The following is a 17,453-nucleotide window of genomic DNA, read 5'->3' as shown; positions in this document are numbered from 1 at the left end:
TCTATGGAATTGTAAAACTATGTAAAGTTGTGCACATGCTTCAGTGTTTGAAATATTTTACATTTTGTAAAAACAAGGTCTTGAAAAAACATTGATCAATGTTTTTATCATTAAAAAAGTTAATTAAAATAGATTTTAAGTGGATTCAGTCATTCACCTGCAGTGCTCCTAATTTAAGCATTACAACTCTGAAACAGAGTTTAGAGCTTGAAAGTGGAATTAAGACCCAAACTGACTATAAACCAAAATGAAACTAACTTGTCTATTTTCGTTGTCCAAGGTGAATGAAATGTAAAAAGTACATTAATCCTGGGAAGTAAATTAGATTATAAAAATGTTCATTTGCAATATCAGACATTTACAGAAGCGGTAACATTAAAAAATACCAGCGTCAATTGAAAGGAATTATTTCAGATAACTTCCTCGGGGTGAAGTGTGTTTCACTGAGTCATTTCAGAGCACCAGTTTTTGTTCTGTCACCCATTTGTGTTTCCCCAGTTGAACAATGCTACATGATCATAAAGTATAAATCCAAACGTTAATGGGGGGGGGGGGAAGGGGAGGGGGCGGGGAAGGAAAAGAAAACCTCGTTAATTAGCATACTTCAGAACTGACTAGCCCAATCTCACCCGATATGTGGGCTCACATCACTGCTTATGGGAAATCATGAGTATCACAAAGAATATTTACATGCCATCCGTCCCGATGTGTGCTCGTTTTAATCTGTTCTTTGAGTTCTGTGGATAATTTTCCGCTCTAGAAATATTGTAGCAAGCCCCATGTGCTCTGAGAAGCAGAAATCTCGCTGTTTGTAGTACCAGAGAAACCCCCATGAAGAATGTCCTTTTTCAGAGACTGAAAGGGGGAGGGGGGAAGGAGAACATCCCTCTCCGGCTCCATTTCCAAGTCGATTGCAGAAAAAATGTGGGAGGGCTAGAAAAGTTTTGAGTGAGCCACTTCCTCGTCCAGCCCAGCTGGGAGACAGAAAGGGGGAATGTCAGATAGGGAGAGGGGGGAAGTGCAGTAACAACTTCCCAGCAGCAAAATGGCCTTTTAAACCCTTGACAACAGGAGGCAAATTCCTCCCCCTGGCAGCAGCGGAAGCGATGAGTGTTCAGAGGGGAGGTGACTGACTCCTCTCCTTCTCCCCAGAGCAGGAGGCGAGCTTCGCCGGGAGTCCTGCCTGTGCATCTCGCTCCACCCTGCCCAGGACTTGCCCCCGCTCCGAACTCCCGCATTTTCAGCGCGGGGCGCGCGGCAGGGAGAGCGAGAGAGCCGCCGCCGCCTCCGGAGCGCAGAGAGAGAGAGAGAGGGACCCCGCCGGGCGCAGCTGAGTGCTGGGGGGCGCAGCCCTGCCATGTCCCCGGGGAAGCCGGAGTCGGGCTAAGCGGCTGTACGCGCAGCGGGGAGAGCTCTTCAGGACCATGAAGCAGCCAGGGCAGCTCTTCCTCCGCCTGCTGCTCCTGCTCTGCCTCGCCAAGGTAAGGCGCCCTGAGAGAGCCGGGGACGGGCTGGAGGGTGCCCCTACCAGATCCCCCTCCTCATGCAACCGGCCCCTACCGCCCTCTCCCCCCCTGGGCGCTGTAGTCTGCCCCAGGGAACTCCTCCCCGCGTCCCCCGTAACCTGTCCTCATCTCACCTTCCCTCCGCGCCCTCCTCCCCAGCCACCTGTCAGTGACGCTAGCCGCTGCTCCGACCCGAGGAGATGAATCAACTGGCCCTGGGAAGTGGGCTCAGGAGCGTGCGCGCGCTCGGTGGTTCCCCTGGCAGTGCCTAGCTGGGGTCCAGTGGAAAGCAGTTCCACAGACGCCAGGAATATGGACGGAGCGGGCAGAGGCTGGAGGGGCAATGTGGGGTTCTTGGGGCTCGCACTCCAGCGGGGGGGATGGGTCAGAACAAGAGGGGCTGGGGGCTGTAGCGTTGCCACCTGCCTATGAGGTGGCTTGGAGGGGTGGGTGAGGTTGCAGAGCCGGGCAGGTGCGCTCCTAGGTCATCTGGGCGGGCTGCAGCGAGGCTGGGTGTGTCTGGAGGCCAAGTGTGCTGTACTTGTTTCCTGTACACAGACAGTGAAGGAACTAAAGTTCATCTTAAGGGCAAGGGTCTCAAAAATGACCAGTGATCTGGATTATTATTATTTTTCTGTTGAGGTGCTCCACCTCTGAAATACCTTAAAGGAGCCTGGCCTGCAGAGGACAGGTACTCAGCGCTTACTGAAAATCAGGCCTCCGTAGGATGTTTCAGGTTGGGCACCTGACCAGCAAAGGATACAAAATCACTAGTTACCAGTTTTGACAATCTTGGCCCGAAGATGAACTTTAGCTCATTCAGTGGGAACAACTACAGCCCAGTAAGCTTCTGAAGTAAACAGACCAAGTCCAGTTATTAGATTTCTGTCAGCGGCAAGTCTGAAACTTTTCAAGTCTTGAACCAGACCAGGAAGGGGTTTGATTCTCCGCTTGCTTAGACAAGTTTCACACTTGGGAGTAAGTCCACTTAAATCAACAATTTAAAGCAGGGCAAGAGCGAGAATCCAGCCTGCAGTTTGGTTTCCAGCTGTTTCCAGCAATGGAAGACCCCCAGATATTATCAAAAAAGACATGGTGTAGCTATTTATTTCTTGCAAACTTGCATTTCTTTTAAAATACTCTTCCTACGGTTTACCATTGTGTTATGACCAGTTTGGTAAATGTATCACAGTCAATCAACATTAAACTTTATATCTCAGACATTAGAGAGATGCAGATCACCAGCCATGTTATCTCCTTTTAGAAGTTGGGAATTTTGGGGGAAATGGCTCAATTCTGTGGGAATTAGGCAACTCTGGAGTGTTGGATCCCAGAAAAATGGAAGGCCTCTACCCGTACTATTTGTATATCCCTCTGAAATTCCTTCCAATCATAATCCCAAATTTATTGCAAATATAATTTAGAGATGGGATCCAAGTATATCCCTTCCTAGATCTGAATACTCCTGAATATGGCAAAAGCTTGTATTTGCTGAGACTTGGGCAAGGGCTGTCTTTGGCCACCACCTTGCAATCTGACATTGGAACTGCATTGACTTCACTGCATTGAAATAGATAGGATTCTACACCAGGATCTGCCTGCAGCATGCCCCACTGATTTCAGTGAGGCTCTACACTAGCACAGGGATTTGCTTGCACTGATCATCTTTCAGGGTCTGGGCCTTAACTTATGTCCAGTGTTTTAATAAAAATCTCTCCTTAAGTCATGATACCTTCCTAATTACGCTCTAATACCTTCTCTGTTTCTTTCTGTCTTTAAAGGCCCATTGCATGCAGAGTAATATATTTGTATAACTTCATTTCATTTGTGACTTATTTTTGACACTTCTGTGAATGTCAAGAGAACTGTGCTAGAATGTTTAAAGTTAGTCACCTTAATTCCTTAGTTGTTGTTCTTGATCTTTTTGTAGTGTTTGAATGTTAAAAGCCAGTTCTTTTTAAGAAGAGGAGACAAAAACAGTGATGTTCATGCTTGAGAGACCTGTCTTTGCTGAGGGCCTGATTCTGCAAACTCTTGCTCACATGAGTCGTCCTAACTCACTTGATTTCAACAGGGCTACTCACATGAGTAAAGATAATTTTTGTGATATGGCTGTTACGTTTGTACAACCCAATTGACAGCAATGAGGAAACAATTTTTAAACTTACTAAGTTATAGCAAAGACCATATTTGTGAGCATTAACAACTTTAAAATTACACTAAATATTTGACATTAGGAATTTGACAGCATAGACCCAGTTTTCAAAAGTGGGGACTATAACAGCATATTCCAACCCTGCCTTTGGATGGCTGCATTGTCACTTAGGTGCATAAATGCCCTTTAAAATACACCTAACAACCTGATCCTATAGCTGTACCATACACAGAAATTACACTGAAATTATATCAGTAGGTTAGCTATAGGATTGTGATGTAATTGTTGATTTGAGTTTCCAAATAAAGGATTGGGATGTCTTACTAGGGTATTTGAAATTTGGGCTTGCTATGTGTAAACATAATTGGGTCAATTTAAGATCTAGTGTAAATCATTGAAGTCAATACTGTTACAGCAGGGATGAATTTGAACCATTTTTGCATTGCATTGCACATATATAATAGCCATTGTTAACCATTATGGTTGAGTCTTGTTTAATATCTTTGGCCTAATAAAATGCATTGTTTGCTAAATTTTGGTTTTATAACAACTCCAGTTTCAAGTCAACTTAATTTACACTTCAAATTAAAAACAGTTTAAAAACAAGAGTTTAATAAAAATATATAGCAAATTGCTCTATAGCAAAGATCTAAAGTGAAGCTGATTTAGAGCTCAGTTAAACTTAAAAAAAATAAGAAAAATACAAGGCTTTCCCTGCTATATTAAATATTCTGTTTCTGGGGTGAATTGTTCATCTCGAAGTTTGGTCAGCTCTTAAACCAACTGTATTAGGTAGATAGGCATAGGCAATGTTTAACTGTGGAGACTAAAAATTGATGCCTTATGAGATGTATTTTGGAGTGATCGGTTGCTGTAAAATATTGTTTTTGTTTGTTTTAAATTTGTGAAGTTACACTTGGGTATCCCAATCCCCCAAAGCAGGTGATTGTTTATGTCATTGAATAGTTGTGCAGAACTGCAGATGCTGGGAGAAGTTCTTACATTCTTAACCCCAATACATGTTAAATGGTAGTCCTTCTGAATGCTCTAAACAATGAGCAGAGAACGTTGATTCCTTCTATAATACTTTGCAAATTCTTTATTTTAAATATGACAGAAAATCAGAGAATGGTTTCCTCTTCACTGTATACAGTGCATGCGTATTCTGCATGTTCTGAAGGCCTCTAACAGTTGGATTTTAGTCTCCGTGCTTGCTTTGCATCTAACAGTGCATGTGCATGCGTACACACACAAAAATCCTCTTCTGCATCTTTGAGATCAGAATGGAGGCCCACAGTGTGGATATATTGTCTGTGCAAACGGCATCGCTATTAATAGTACTTCCGTAACTATGCTAGCTACGTGCACCCATGATCTCGAATTTTCATGCCATGTAAATTTTTTGGTTGGAATTACTAAATATGAGCAAGCGACAGAGAATGCTAATGAATAAAATCTTGTTTGGTTGTTTATCATGGAAGGCTAGATTTTACTAATCCATATAATTTTAATTTGTACACTTCCTTCTTCCTTCTAGAATTGCAGTGTACTAAGGGGGAGCATTTCCACATCTGCTATGGGATGACGGTTAGAAATTGCAGGTTTGAGTTCTAGTAACCTTAAACCCCACCACTGTTTTAATTAAATGCTTCCCAGTTTAACTATGGGAGGAGAAGGCTGTTAAAATAAATTAATCCGCGTTCCAAAATTATGATGTATGAACAACTGTTAGTTTGCAGAGACTGAGGCCACGTCTACACTACCCGACGGATTGGCGGGTAGTAATTGATCTATCAGGGATCGATTTATCGCATCTCATCTAGACGCAATAAATCGATCACCGAATCGACGCCCGTACTTCACCTCGGCAGGAGGAGTAAGCGGAGTCGACGGAGGAGCTGCGGCGGTTGACTTGCCGCCGTGAGCTGAAGTTGCGTATCTTAGATCGACCCCTCCACCCCAGTGTAGACCAGCCCCTAGTTGGTCAGATGGTGCTGGTTCTTTTCCTTGGTGTTCAGGTCCTTAATTGCAACTAAGGCCATGTCTCAACTAGAACTTATGTCGACAAAACTTTTGTTGCTCAAGGGTGTGAAAAAACCCACCCCCCTGAACGACAAGTTTTGCTGGCATGAGTGGTAGTGTGCACAGTGCTAGGTCGGTGGGAGATGCTTTCCTGCCAACATAGCTACCGCTGCTTGCTGAGCTGGTTTTATTATGTCGACAGGAGAGCTCTCTCCAGTTGGCATAACACGGCTACAACAGCGCTCTCACAACTGCACAGCTGTAAGTGTAGACCTGGCCTAAGAGCTAGGTACCTCTACAAAGGAGGGACCGCTGTTCTGAGGAGAGTAAACAGGAGCTCTGCTCAAGGAGTGGGGCTACCAGTAGGACTGAAGCAGTCTCCTCCAGCAGAAGAAGCTTGTGCAGGAGAGAAGGGCTTAGGGAATCAGGGAAGAAGATAATTAAGCATGCCCAGAGGAGAAGGGGCCAAAATGTGTAGGGGGAAATGGAGGATTTGACATCTAGGAAATGTGTGCAGAAGGAGAGGAACAGAACAGATATCCACCCATCAATTCTGCTAATTTAGAAGCCTGTACCAAGGCTCTTCTCTAAACATAGATCCAGTTTTTCCCCATATCCATTCAGGCACACTTGGACTGCTATGCCTATGTACCTACAGAGTGCATGGTCAGGGCTTTAGACGTTCCTCCAAGTCTCTTTGGTATTCACAATAAGATGGGGACGAGGAGTGTGGCCCATATCTCAAATCAGATTAACAAGGCCCACCTTGGGAGAAAAAGAAGTGGCCACCAGATGGGATACCTTGCATCTTCCCTAAACAACATAAAGAAAACACTTACTACCCACTGATGTACCTTGTACCTACATGTTCTGTGTTGGCCTTTCCTATTTTACTTCTGTCTCTTTTTTGTTTGACACCTCCTCCCCTCCCCCCCACCACATGCGTGCTATTTTTTTGTTGTGCAAAGCTATTTCAAAACTGAAATAATTAAGAAAAAAATTCTAGCGTGACTTAAATTAGTTCCCAACACTTGCATAGATATGCACATGGGCTGTGTGGTATCAAAGAGTATGAATGCGTGACACTATTTTAGGCCTTAGGAAAGCTACATTCTTTTTTAAACATGCTTTTTATTTGGCCACTTGAAAGAGAGAATTTTTTTTTGTTGGTTGGTTTTGTGGTACGTGCGAGCATGTCATCTGCAAAAACATAAAATTGTTCTCCATATTCTTTGCATAATATTGGGCTGGGATTTGGTCATGTGAAGAGTAATGAGGAAAAGGAAACAGTTTTGCCTGATCAGGCTATTGAAGCTGCAAAGGTTCTGATTCTGAGCCTCCGGCTAACTAGGAAGGAAACACTTGAATGCAGGATCTTGAGCTGTATTATGAATTAAATTCCATTTGCTGCAGCAATGCAAGTAGATACAATATGTCCATATTGCCTTGTCAAAGGCTTTCTCTGTATTCAGAGAAGGTCAAGACACTTTCACATTATGGGTGTAAATATTTCAAATCTCTTAGGTTATTGCTGCCTTCTCTCCCTAAACGTGGCCCAGAGTGAAGGAGGCAGGTGACTAGCCATTTTCTTGGTCAGGATTTTATAATCTGTGTCGAAAAGACAGATGACTCTGTATGAGACTTACTCTTGGACTAATTCCTTGCCTCCTTTGGCAATATTGTGATAGTTGTTGTCTGTCAGTTTGAAGAGTTATTTTGAAGGTGGCCTTACTGTGAGTGCTCCCTGTAGAGGGTTATTTATCCAAAGCAAGTTTTGTAGAAATTCAGCCTCATATTTACTCATTAGGGCCTGTGGCTATGTGCATTCTTGAGGGACTTAGTGGAGTCTTCTAGTTCCTCTTCTTCCCCTGGTTCTATGAGATTTGTTGCTCATGCACAGTAAAATGTGTCGATTTGGTGGTTGAGAGAAAACTCTGGGGGTTTCTTCTGCTTATGCTAAGGTTTTCTATTCCGTGAGATAATTTTTTGTTAAAGTACAACAAACTCATTGCTCTCCCTTGCCTCAGGGAGCTCTGCTGCTCTTCCTTGCACCGGCTTCTCTACGTAATTTTGAAATAGGAAGAACTGGTGTTTTGGGGGTTCCAGATCTGCTGATGGGTGGCCTAATCTCTCAGTGAAAATAGAGGAAGCCCCCAGCATTTGCAACATTTAAAATTAGACTGGTGGTAACACTAGTTCATATAGAAAGGGGAACAATCCTGCACTGGTAGAGGTTTGGGTTCGTTGACATGATCTGTCCTTGAAACCAATCTGTAGTTTCTATGGATACTTAGGCTACATCTATGCTATGGACTTTACAGAAGCGCAGTTATACCACTGCTCCTGTGTAGCCGCTCTATGCCGATGGGAGAGAACTCTCCCATCAGCATAATTAAACCACCCCCAATGAGTGACGGTAGCTATGTTGGCAGGAGAATGTCTGCCACAGACATAGCGCTCTCACACTGGCACTTTTGTCTGTGAAACCTATTTCGGTCAGGGATATGGGTTTTTTCACACTCCTGAATGACAAAAGTTTTGCCGACAAAAGTGCTAGTGTTGACAAAGCCTGAGATGATTCCTCTGGGGTGTGTATGTGTGTGTGAGAGACAGAGAGAATGAAGCTCATGATTTTAGTAGTTTCATTACAGCAGGATGAATAGCTTGCATGAACCATCAAGAAAAATGGACTCAAAACCCTACCAATGATTCTGTTACCATATCAGGCATACCCTGCCTTAAACACTCAAAACTGGTTCTGAAACCTGGTGTTTTCAGAATAATTGTGTCTTTGGCTGACAGTAAATTTCCATATGCATAATTGTACCTTATTAATGTAAAAGCTGAACAGGAGTTGAACACTTGTGTGTGTGGAGGGGTGGGAGGTTTCTGTGATTACACTTGATTGCATTCTTGGTGCTGCAGGAGTTTTGTAGACCTACAAAATGCTTCAGAATAGAAAGGGAGGTAAAATAACTGAACTTCTCTACATGTCTAAGGACTCTTTAGGACTCTAGGCTTGTTTAGTTGTGTTTTTCCCGTGACAACAGAATTCTAATATCTTACTGACACTGGCGAGCATGTACAAGTCTCAAAATTGCCTTTTAAATCTCATTGTAGTTCAAGGAATTATTGAAAACACAAGGTTTTCCTCTGTGTAAAACACTCTTTCTTGGTCACACAGTGTTTTGCTGGTCCTCTCGCAGGATTAGTGACTTTTTGTAAACCTTGACACAGTTTGCATGGCTCTTTCATAAAAAGCAGTCAGTGCCAATTAAAACTTGATTGGTTTCTGTGCATAGTTCTGCTCTGTGTGGCTAATATGTGAGTGTTTGCAATTTTGTCATTCATGGATTTTTTTAAAGAAAATACTCTTTCCAAGACAAACAAGATAAGCATATCGGTGTGCGCATTTATTGGCTTTCATGTTACTGTTGAAGGGTAAACTTCTAATGCATCGCACTGCATGTTAGCTGTGAATTTCTGACTTTAAGAGACGTTGCACAAATATGACTGTGCAGTGTACTGAAATCTCATCCCGGAGTCGTTATAAAGTATGTCCGCAAAGCTTTAAAATTGCATAAAGAGAAACAGTCACTGGGAGAGATTAGTCTCTGTAATTACTTGTTGGGGGGAGGAGTGCAAATAAACTGTACAATGCAGTTTTGTGCACCTGTGCTTGAGAGACAAAGCCAGTGGCACCTATCTGAGGTCTAAATTTGGCCTTTTTTAGATTTGTGCTTGCAGAATCCCCCACATACAAAGGCACTGTAGAGCCGTGGTATAGAAATCTGAATAGAAAAATCTTAAAGCCCCTGAGAAACTGTGCTATGTCTAACAAGGGTGAAGAAAATGTATTGGCATCTTTTGACATGACGTAAAGGGAAACTTAAAGTCAGCAGCATGAAAATCTGAATTCTTCTAAATGACGCTTCTAAAAATTGTTAAAAGATTCCTGACAATGTAATTCGAGCTGATTGAAAAGTTTTGACTTTTCAAAATTCCAGTGAAAATGTTCTGTAGAAAGTTTTCATGCAATTTTTTTCAGCTTTTTTAAACCAGTTTAGAGCCATCAATGTTTTTTGAAAAATTTAAGTTTTGCCCCAAAACTTAGGTTTTGAAGACTTTTCACAAAACAATGTGTTTTTTCAACTAGCTGTATTATTAATATCAACGTGAATGGCCTAACAATGAAAATGGCCTGGATATTTTATAATTAACCAATTACAGATTAAATGTCTAAGTACAAACTGGGTTAATAATTGAAACAGGCATATATATGTACAGTGGTGTTACCAGAGCTATTTGATAGCTTTTTATGATGAGCCATGGTTAAGTGCAGTAAGAATTTTAAATGCCCCCTTGTTGAGGGAGGGGGCTGCTAAATCTGGGATTGGATCTGTACATCTTGTACTCTTCATAACAATGCAGTACTTGTAGTGATGCATGTTAGGTAACCATTAAAGCCACACTAACACTTGTCAGTTATTTATTTATTTATTTTTGAAGAAAACTCCTTTGCCTGTAGGTTATCAAATATTTCCACTTGGAAATCTCCCACAGATACCTCAAAACAAAGGCGCTGACAGTCAAAGGCAATAACAATGAAAACATGTTGAACATTTTTATATTGACCCTTCTGAATATAATGTCTTTTTTCACTCATGCAATCACAGGTTGCATATTAGAAAACCTGAAGCAATTTCATATTTAAGGTACAACATCTGAACTCACTTGGTCCTCCAGTTTCATGGCACAATGTGTCACCATCTATTAATGTCTACCATTAATGTCACACATCTATTTCTTCCAATTCTAATTGTGTCTAGATATTGCCTGGTGGTGGTTAACCCAAACTATAAACTGCTTTTTGAAATATAATTCTATTGGTTTGATGCAAAATTCAGTAACTATGAGTCTTCTTTTCCCTGAGTCTTTCTTTGAGCCCCTCCTGGGAGCTCAGAGAAGTCTCACCTCCACAGAAGACTGCTCTTGTAGTCAAAGAGCAAAGATACTGTTCTCTCTGCTGCCCATCAAGACAACTCCATAACTTCAGAGTAAAGCAAGGGCGGCATTCCCACTGCAAGGGGCCAGCTCCCACAGCACTTTCAGCCTTGTCAGCTGAAGAACAAGGAGCTGTGTTATAAACTCAGATTTGGATCTCCTGCACAGTAACTTTTTGCACTATTATGAGGGTGTGGGACAAGCGCCTACTGCCAGTGCCATGAATGGGGAATTTTGCTATTGACTTCAGTGGCAGCAAGATCAGGCCCCAATTAAAAGAACAAGTGATAGATTTTAAAAAATTCAATATATGTGACTTTAAAAATGTTGACCTTAATAAAAAAAAGCAATTAATGCATTAAACTTCATTTTGCAGTCATTTAGTTGACTAAAAAGAAGCTAGCAATTCACACTAGCAAAGTGTGAAACATAATACACACACACACAAATATATATATAGTTGGCAAAGTACTGACACCAGTTTGAGACTTTGTATGCTAAGCATTAGCCAGCAGCAAATATTTGCAGGTTAATATAACTTCTGGAACCACCCTAAATGGTGCTAATTTCCCAGCAGTACAATGTAGAGCCACAGTATGTGGTTTAACTGGTATTTAGCTATTGTCTTTGAATCAATCTACGTACTTTGTATGCATCTGTTGAACTATTTCCTGGTTTCAGAGTAGACGTACATGGTGCACCAGAAGTTAACAGAAGACTAGTGCTGATAAGTATTTATTGTCTGGGAGTACAGTAGTATTGTAAAGAGTATTCGGTCCTCTTCTCCTCTCCCCAAAAGATTATGGCCTGGTAAGAATAATTCCCTTTACAATTATAAAATTTAACAAACCTGCTCCACACAGTAAAAATGAAACTGTTTTTGCTCTAGATTTGCAAAAGGCTGATCTGTCTATAAATTCCATTTCCTCCTCTAAAGCTCCTACAATGTATCCTTTTTGGCTCAGCAGAAGTGACTCTAAATCACCCAATATCACAAACAATTCTGGGCAATTGCCAAAGCAACCCCTATTCCATACAAGTGCACAGATTCTGTGGGCTTTTCCTACTAGTGTGAGGTTGAAAGTCACTTGTGTTAAAAGGGGCTCAGTCTTCCCCTTAAAAGTATACAAACACCAAAAACTCTAACCTCTATGTATATGTAGCTGGAGCAATTAGCACTGCATATGAGCAATCAAAATCATACCTTTGGGCAAATTTAAAGCAGTTCAAGTACACACACCCACTTGCACAAACCTGATTTTTTTCAGTCTCTGTTTGGGTCAATCTGTACATCATATGAGTGACAGTAAGAAGCACCAATCAAAGTGTGCCAAAGATTTTTTGTTGCAGCACACTCTTCATATATGCTTGCCTATCTTCATTGCCACTTTCAGAGCTGGCCCCAGCAGCATTCTTCTTTCTGCTCCATCATGAATGAAAACGAACAGATTTCAATATGAAACAAAAAGAGATGGGGGGAGGGGCGGAGGCGAGATGTCTTGTGTGCCAAGTATCATTTCCGACTGTTGCTGTGGGTTCTGTTTGTCTCCTTTGCTCCTAGAACTTCACATCATCGACTGATTATCTGTGACGTAACCTGTTAATCTGAGACTTCCAACTTCAGGATGACTATTTGGCCCCAGTATTACAGAATGCTGTGGGAGAGGTAGGAGGCATTATGCTCCCTACCTTAGCTTCCCTGATAGCAAAGGCTTCTTTTTTGATACCAGGAAAGCCCTTTTAAGACTGTCTCCTCTCCTCAAATTGGAAGTTTTGCTGCTCTGCCTTCCAACGCAGCTAAAAGAACCATCTGAATCCCAGTTTGGTACATGAGGTTCCTAGTAACAATTCTGAAGAGGTTTAGGAGTAGCAGTGGGAAAGAGCTCTGTCTCTCTCTTCCACTGTAGAAACCCTGCTGGGGAAAACAAAGTTATTTTCCCGAAGCTAAAGAAGTGGTAGAGGGACCAGACGCTCCTAGGCAGTTCCTTAGTTATGCAAAACCATTGCCACGCTTCTCTAATTAGACTGCTAAGAAGAGAATCTGCTGATCTGATGTCCCGTCTTTTGTCAGTTTAATATACTTCTTAATAACTCCTGGACAGGCCCTGATCCCAAGTTCACATTGTCAGCTCATGTGGCTAACATGTACAAACTCCCATGCACAGGGATAAGCTACATAAGGTCCCAAGTCAACTCTCTGGTCCTTGGCTCCTGAAGTCAACTCAGGTTGCAAATTGTACACATAGCCAGACAAAAAGAGCATGGCTTTGTTGTGTTGTTGTTACCCTCATCGTTCTTCCCGCCTTCACTTGTCATGTTTAGTGACCGTTACACTATAAGCATTTGGGGTAACTATTACAAATTGGCATCGTACCTAGCACAATGTGACCCCGATCTGATTGGAGCCACTGGGCACTGCTGTAATTCTTTTTCGGTTTCCAGCTGATTTTTAGGAAGTTAACAAAAAAATTTATGATGCGTTATATCCACAAATATTCTCTTCTGAGCATCAACAGGGTCATAAATGACAGCTGGAGACACAACCTTCTCTGCAACTACTTCCTCCTTTTTATGAATAAAGTATTTCTTCTTTCTGGTCATGAATAGGTTGTAAATCAGACAAAAGCTGGGTTGTCTTTTCGTTTCTGAGTGAATTAATTAATTCTTGTTGCATTTATGTATAGCAAAGGTCTTCCTTACAACAGGCACAGATGAAAGATTGTTTCTTATACTGTAAGGAGAAATTCACCTCTGGGCAGAAGATAAGCCTGAAGTAGGGATCCACTTAAGTTTTTTTGTTTTTGTTTTTTTTTAAATGGCTTAAGTGTGACTTAAGTGGTGCACAGGCCTTGGGCTGAACAGCAGTAAATTTCACTCCACCACCTGGCCCCTGATCCTGCAATACGTTAAGTCCCAATTACTTCAAGTGGAGTTGATAGTGGTGCTGCCTGCATGCAAACCATTGCAGTATCAGGGCCTAACAGAGCACACTATAACCTTGAACCTGCAAAGGGCCCTTATGCCTGCGCAGATCCCTTTGAAAGATCAAGGTCAAAAATACTTCCTATTATATTGACGTAGTATGTTGGGATAATCAGCATGCTAATAAAAATGATTGCATTTAAATTGATATTATCAAGCTTTTAGGCCCCACATTGTACATAGCCCTAAAGATTGTTATTCATTAAAACAAACCTGGTTGTAATCTTATGTTAACAAATGCTTTGTGTCTGTGTGTGGTTTTAACACTAACCTCTTCATAAGTACCACATACAGATAACACTGCTTGTGGGTAATCTGTGGTTCGTGTGCACTTGCACAGTTGAGTGTGAAGAATGTAAAATAAAAATAGCGAATCTGGGGGGTGTTACCCCCTACACATCTCTTATGCTGATCTTTTCATTTCTAAAGTGTGGAGGGTAATTCAGAAGGACCTGGAGAATAAACAGTTTTAAAGGTTTGTTAAATCTGGGGTTTAGACTCTTTCCTGCCTCCATTCTTAAGAAACTGAAGTGCAAGTAGAGTCTTCTATACCCAAGAGCCCTCAAAAGGAAATAGGGTGGAGCTAGGAAGAACACGCAAAGAGCCAGATATCTGCAACCTTTATACATTTGCAACATACGGGAGCTGCTGAAGCAGAGCTTGTGTGCACATTGTTTCATTACTGTAAGGTAAAGTTAAACTGTATTAATCTGTGAAATAAAAATTTAATCAATCCCTTTGCTTCTTGATGAGATCTTGTAAGAACATGGGGCCACTCACTGAAATTAATGGAAGGCAAGTGTAAAACTATTGCTGTAAGGTCCTGATCCAAAGCCATTTAAGTCAATGGGAGTCTTTCCATTGACTTCAGTTGGTACTGGACCAGGTCCTAATTGAAGATAGTGATGTTAACATATAAACCCTCTCCTCCAGGTGATAGAATGTTCTAACTCTCTTCTTTCCCCACTCCTTTTTATGACTGGCAACAGTGATATGGCACGAACGTCCCTAATTTGAGAACTATTTAAAGCCAGTAGAAGGAAATACTAATTCATCCAGCTTGTAGTCATCAGGTGGAGTTTGCTCTTGCATGAGGTCATCAATTTGGATAGTGTAGCTGGATTTTAAAAGGAATGCTATGTAGATTTATGACCAGTGACCTTTGTAGTTTATATATGTGAAGATAAGCATAATAAATGTCACACTTTAGAGGGCATCAGCTGATCATCACAGTCCAGGAAGAAATATGACTCCACTGTCCGTGTTCCGCACTACACAATAGAAAGGATGCATTTTCCTCTTCCTCTAAAAGGGGAGCTGGCCACTGCTGAAGAGGGTCTATGGTAATTGATTATACAATGTTTCACTAATATGAAACAATATTGTATCATCCAGAACCCCAAGTGAGGTGCCTACAATTCTACATTTACTATTACACACAAAAAAAGATGGTAAAAGAACATTACTAAGGTTGCAAAGTTAAGCACTACAAAGGTTAGGAAATGCCAAAATTAATGTTCCATGTGTAACTTTCATTTTGCCCCCTTGTACTAATGCATTATGATACAGTCTTTAATTATATGGTCACATACACCTCTACCTCGATATAATGCTGTCCTTGGGAGCCAAAAAATCTTACCACATTATAGGTGAAACCGTGTTATATTGAACTTGCTTTGATCCACCGGAGTGCGCAGCCCCGCCCCCCCCCCCCCCCCCCCGGAGCACTGCTTTACTGCGTTCGTGTTCTATTGGGTCGTGTTACATCGAGGTAGAGGTGTACTATTTTTTCCATAAGACCCCTGTCTCTCTTAGTGCACAGAATGGATTGTGCTCACTTAATGAGCAGCTATTAAATATTTTGTTTTAGCCTCACTGTTCAATGTGTGGCTCCGGGCGTTATTTATACTGCATACTATTCAAACTATTCTGCTCTGAAGGCAGAATTATTAATTTCCTCATTGGCTTTTCTATGATACTTACCACTATAGTATCTGAGTGCTTCACAAATATTATCTTCACAAAATTCTTGTGAGGTAGGAGGTGGTATTTTCTCCATGTCACATATTGGGAACTGAGGCACAGAGAGATTAAGGTCAAAAGTATCCACTCATTTTGGGTGCTCAATATGAGAAACCTATGACATGATTTTTTTCAGAGTCATTTGAACATGTAAAGCACGATATAATGCTAAGCACAGTTCCCATTTACTTCAGTTGCAGCTGAGAATGCTCAGCACTCAAGCAAATCAGACCCCAGGGTATTAAGTGGGAAAATGAGGAACACACAGTTAGTGACCACCAATAAAAAATTTGGTTTACCCCTGGGGGAATTCTGTGCCACTGTGCAAGCACAGAATTAATGTCCCCCACAGTCCCTCTCCGCCAGCAGAATACTTGATTCTGACATGGAGGCGAATGGAAGCCGTGAGATGGGTCAGACTGCAATTAAACCCTTTGCCCACCAGGGGCTGATGAGGCGCAACCAGCCATGGAGACATGTGCAGATATGCCTGGCTGAATGGGGAGTGGGGGACAGGAGCAAATGTGTCTGAATGGGAAAGTCTAGGGGTCAGCCAGTGTCTGCATGGGGTAGGTTTCCAAATCCATAACAATCCCCCCGCAAAAAACCAAACAAATCCTGATCCATACTTCTCCCATCCACACCCAACAACTCTCCAGGTTCACTCCCAATCTCCTTCCCAGCAATTACTTCCCTCTCCCTCAGCTTCTCCATTACCCCTGACTCCGCCAAACCTTTGCACTGCTTTTGAGAGGTGCGGGAAATACATTTCTGTATTGTAGTTTAAATGAATGATTACTGAAAGTTCTGTATTAATAAGCCTAGTAAGGAATCTATTTGTCAAAATAAAATTCTTGAATCTTTTTTGTTGTCTGTATTGTTACAGACATACTTGCTGACAGGTATTTTGAAATAAATTACCAAAATAATTGAAACTGGTGTGATTATATTGTATATGTATCAGAGGGGTAGCCGTGTTAGTCTGTATCCACAAAAACAACGAGGAGTCCGGTGGCACCTTAAAGACTAACAGATTTATTTGGGCATAAGCTTTCGTGGGTAAAAAACCTCACTTCTTAAGATGATTCGAGGTTTCGGGGGGGGGAGAAGGGGGTTACCATGAAAACTTATGCCCAAATAAATCTGTTAGTCTTTAAGTGCCACCGGAGTCCTCATTGTTTTTTATTATATTGTGTTATTTTGACAAGTAAAATATGCATAATTTTGCAGAATTTTATATTATTGTGTGCAGAATTTTTAAAAAAATTTTTGGCATCATATAGGAACTCTGTGGCAGAGGCAGGGATGGAATACAACTATACAGAGAACTATTCAGCTGCCTTAACCTGAAATTCCCTGCATCATTCACTACATACCTTCTAGCTTCTGAACAAACGAAGCCTGGGTCCTAGAGACAACAGCCTCCTTCACTACACAACTCGAATACACTCCCACATTTGGATGGATTTTCACTGGCCAAAAGCACATCCCTGACACAAAAGTCATCCCCCTGGTAAATTTCAAGTTCTTGCTCCAAAGCATGGAGGCACTTCACCTATTCAAAGAAAATATTGCCAGAATTTTTAATAGGGACAAAACATTTTCCCCTAGCTGTGTTCTCAGAAACAGCTGAACTTTTGGCTGATATTTAATAATAATTAATAATTCAGTCTGAGGTAGACGCACAGCATGAAACATTTCAGCCTGGACAGCTAGTTTGACAAAGTTCTAAGCAACTGAAAACAGTACCTTATAATGGGAAG

General features: G+C 41.6%; 1 protein-coding gene across 1 annotated transcript in view; it reads left to right on the top strand.

Moving 5' to 3' along the window:
• The first annotated feature begins 254 nt into the window (after positions 1–254).
• Positions 255–17,453, top strand: part of PTPRJ (protein tyrosine phosphatase receptor type J) — a 139,179-nt gene continuing 121,980 nt past the window's right edge. Inside the window, exon 1 of the mRNA XM_054026544.1 lies at positions 255–1,481. Coding sequence (XP_053882519.1) covers positions 1,425–1,481 — 57 coding nt within the window. The 5' untranslated portion in view covers positions 255–1,424. The remainder of the gene's footprint in view (positions 1,482–17,453) is intronic.

The sequence above is a fragment of the Malaclemys terrapin genome, chromosome 4, assembly GCF_027887155.1.
Source record: "Malaclemys terrapin pileata isolate rMalTer1 chromosome 4, rMalTer1.hap1, whole genome shotgun sequence".
NCBI classification, from domain to species: Eukaryota; Metazoa; Chordata; order Testudines; family Emydidae; genus Malaclemys; species Malaclemys terrapin.
This window is presented reverse-complemented; position numbering and strand designations above follow the sequence as displayed.